Genomic DNA, 868 nt, shown 5'->3' on the forward strand with positions numbered 1-868 from the left:
TGAATGAATGAATGATTATTTTAGGGCTTGAATTTGAATACTATACTGTGATATTGTTGCTCACAGTCATGCCATGGCTTCAGAGAATGGATAGATGACTGGATGGATGCATGTCAGATGTTGTTATTACCAGTCTCCAAGACTATTTTCTCGATTCCTGGTTTCCCTGGTGATGTCGGGAGCAGCTGGCCAAGAGGTGTGGCTTATGGTGTTCTCTGTAGAACCTCCTGCTAAAACAGGGTTATCCTGAGATAAAGCATTCTCCAGGAGAGATGGCGTTTGGCTAAGTCTGGGCTCCAACTCTAAAGACCCTCCAACAGGACCATCTACACATCCAAGCTCAAGGGGCAACAGGCTGTAAAAAAACAAAATAAGGTCAAATAAATAAAGTATGTAAAAGGATCATGAACGGAATTAGTCACTGAGAACTAGAGTACTGTCGGACAATTAAGTTTTTGCAAGAAAGTTATTTTAAGTTTAATGGCTGCAGACATCAAAAGCCCTGTGTACCTCGGGGAATATAAATTCATGAGCACAACTGTATGCCTTTTCTCTGTTAGTTTTCTGCACTTGATTGAAAAAAAAAAAAATGATGACTGGAGTTGGCCCTGTCTAGTTCTCAGTAGCTCAATTACACATTACTGTAATCAGGAGACCCTTTTTGAGCACAGCAGAACCTCGGGTTACAAACTTTTGTTCTGTGTCCCTGTTTGTAACCCAAAACATTTACAGCAAGGTCATGTTTCCCACTGAAATGCATAGAATTGCAATTCATCAGTTCATGCCCCAAAACCATTATCGGTATGTGGTTAAAAATATAGTGCAATGTAAAAAATGTGAATACTGTACATGTTATCAAACCCCCCCC

The 868-nt window shown here is 40.2% G+C and overlaps 1 protein-coding gene across 5 annotated transcripts in view; it reads right to left on the reverse strand.

Annotated features, from left to right (window-relative positions):
* The window catches only part of edc4 (enhancer of mRNA decapping 4), a 34,881-nt gene that overhangs the window by 15,085 nt on the left and 18,928 nt on the right, over positions 1 to 868 (reverse strand). For all 5 annotated transcript variants that reach the window (XM_019894139.1, XM_019894142.1, XM_019894140.1 and 2 more), the window contains exon 19: positions 131 to 355. In XM_019894139.1, coding sequence (XP_019749698.1) covers positions 131 to 355 — 225 coding nt within the window. The remainder of the gene's footprint in view (positions 1 to 130; positions 356 to 868) is intronic.

The sequence above is a fragment of the Hippocampus comes genome, unplaced genomic scaffold (assembly GCF_001891065.2).
Source record: "Hippocampus comes isolate QL1 unplaced genomic scaffold, H_comes_QL1_v1.1 scaffold104, whole genome shotgun sequence".
NCBI classification, from domain to species: domain Eukaryota; kingdom Metazoa; phylum Chordata; class Actinopteri; order Syngnathiformes; family Syngnathidae; genus Hippocampus; species Hippocampus comes.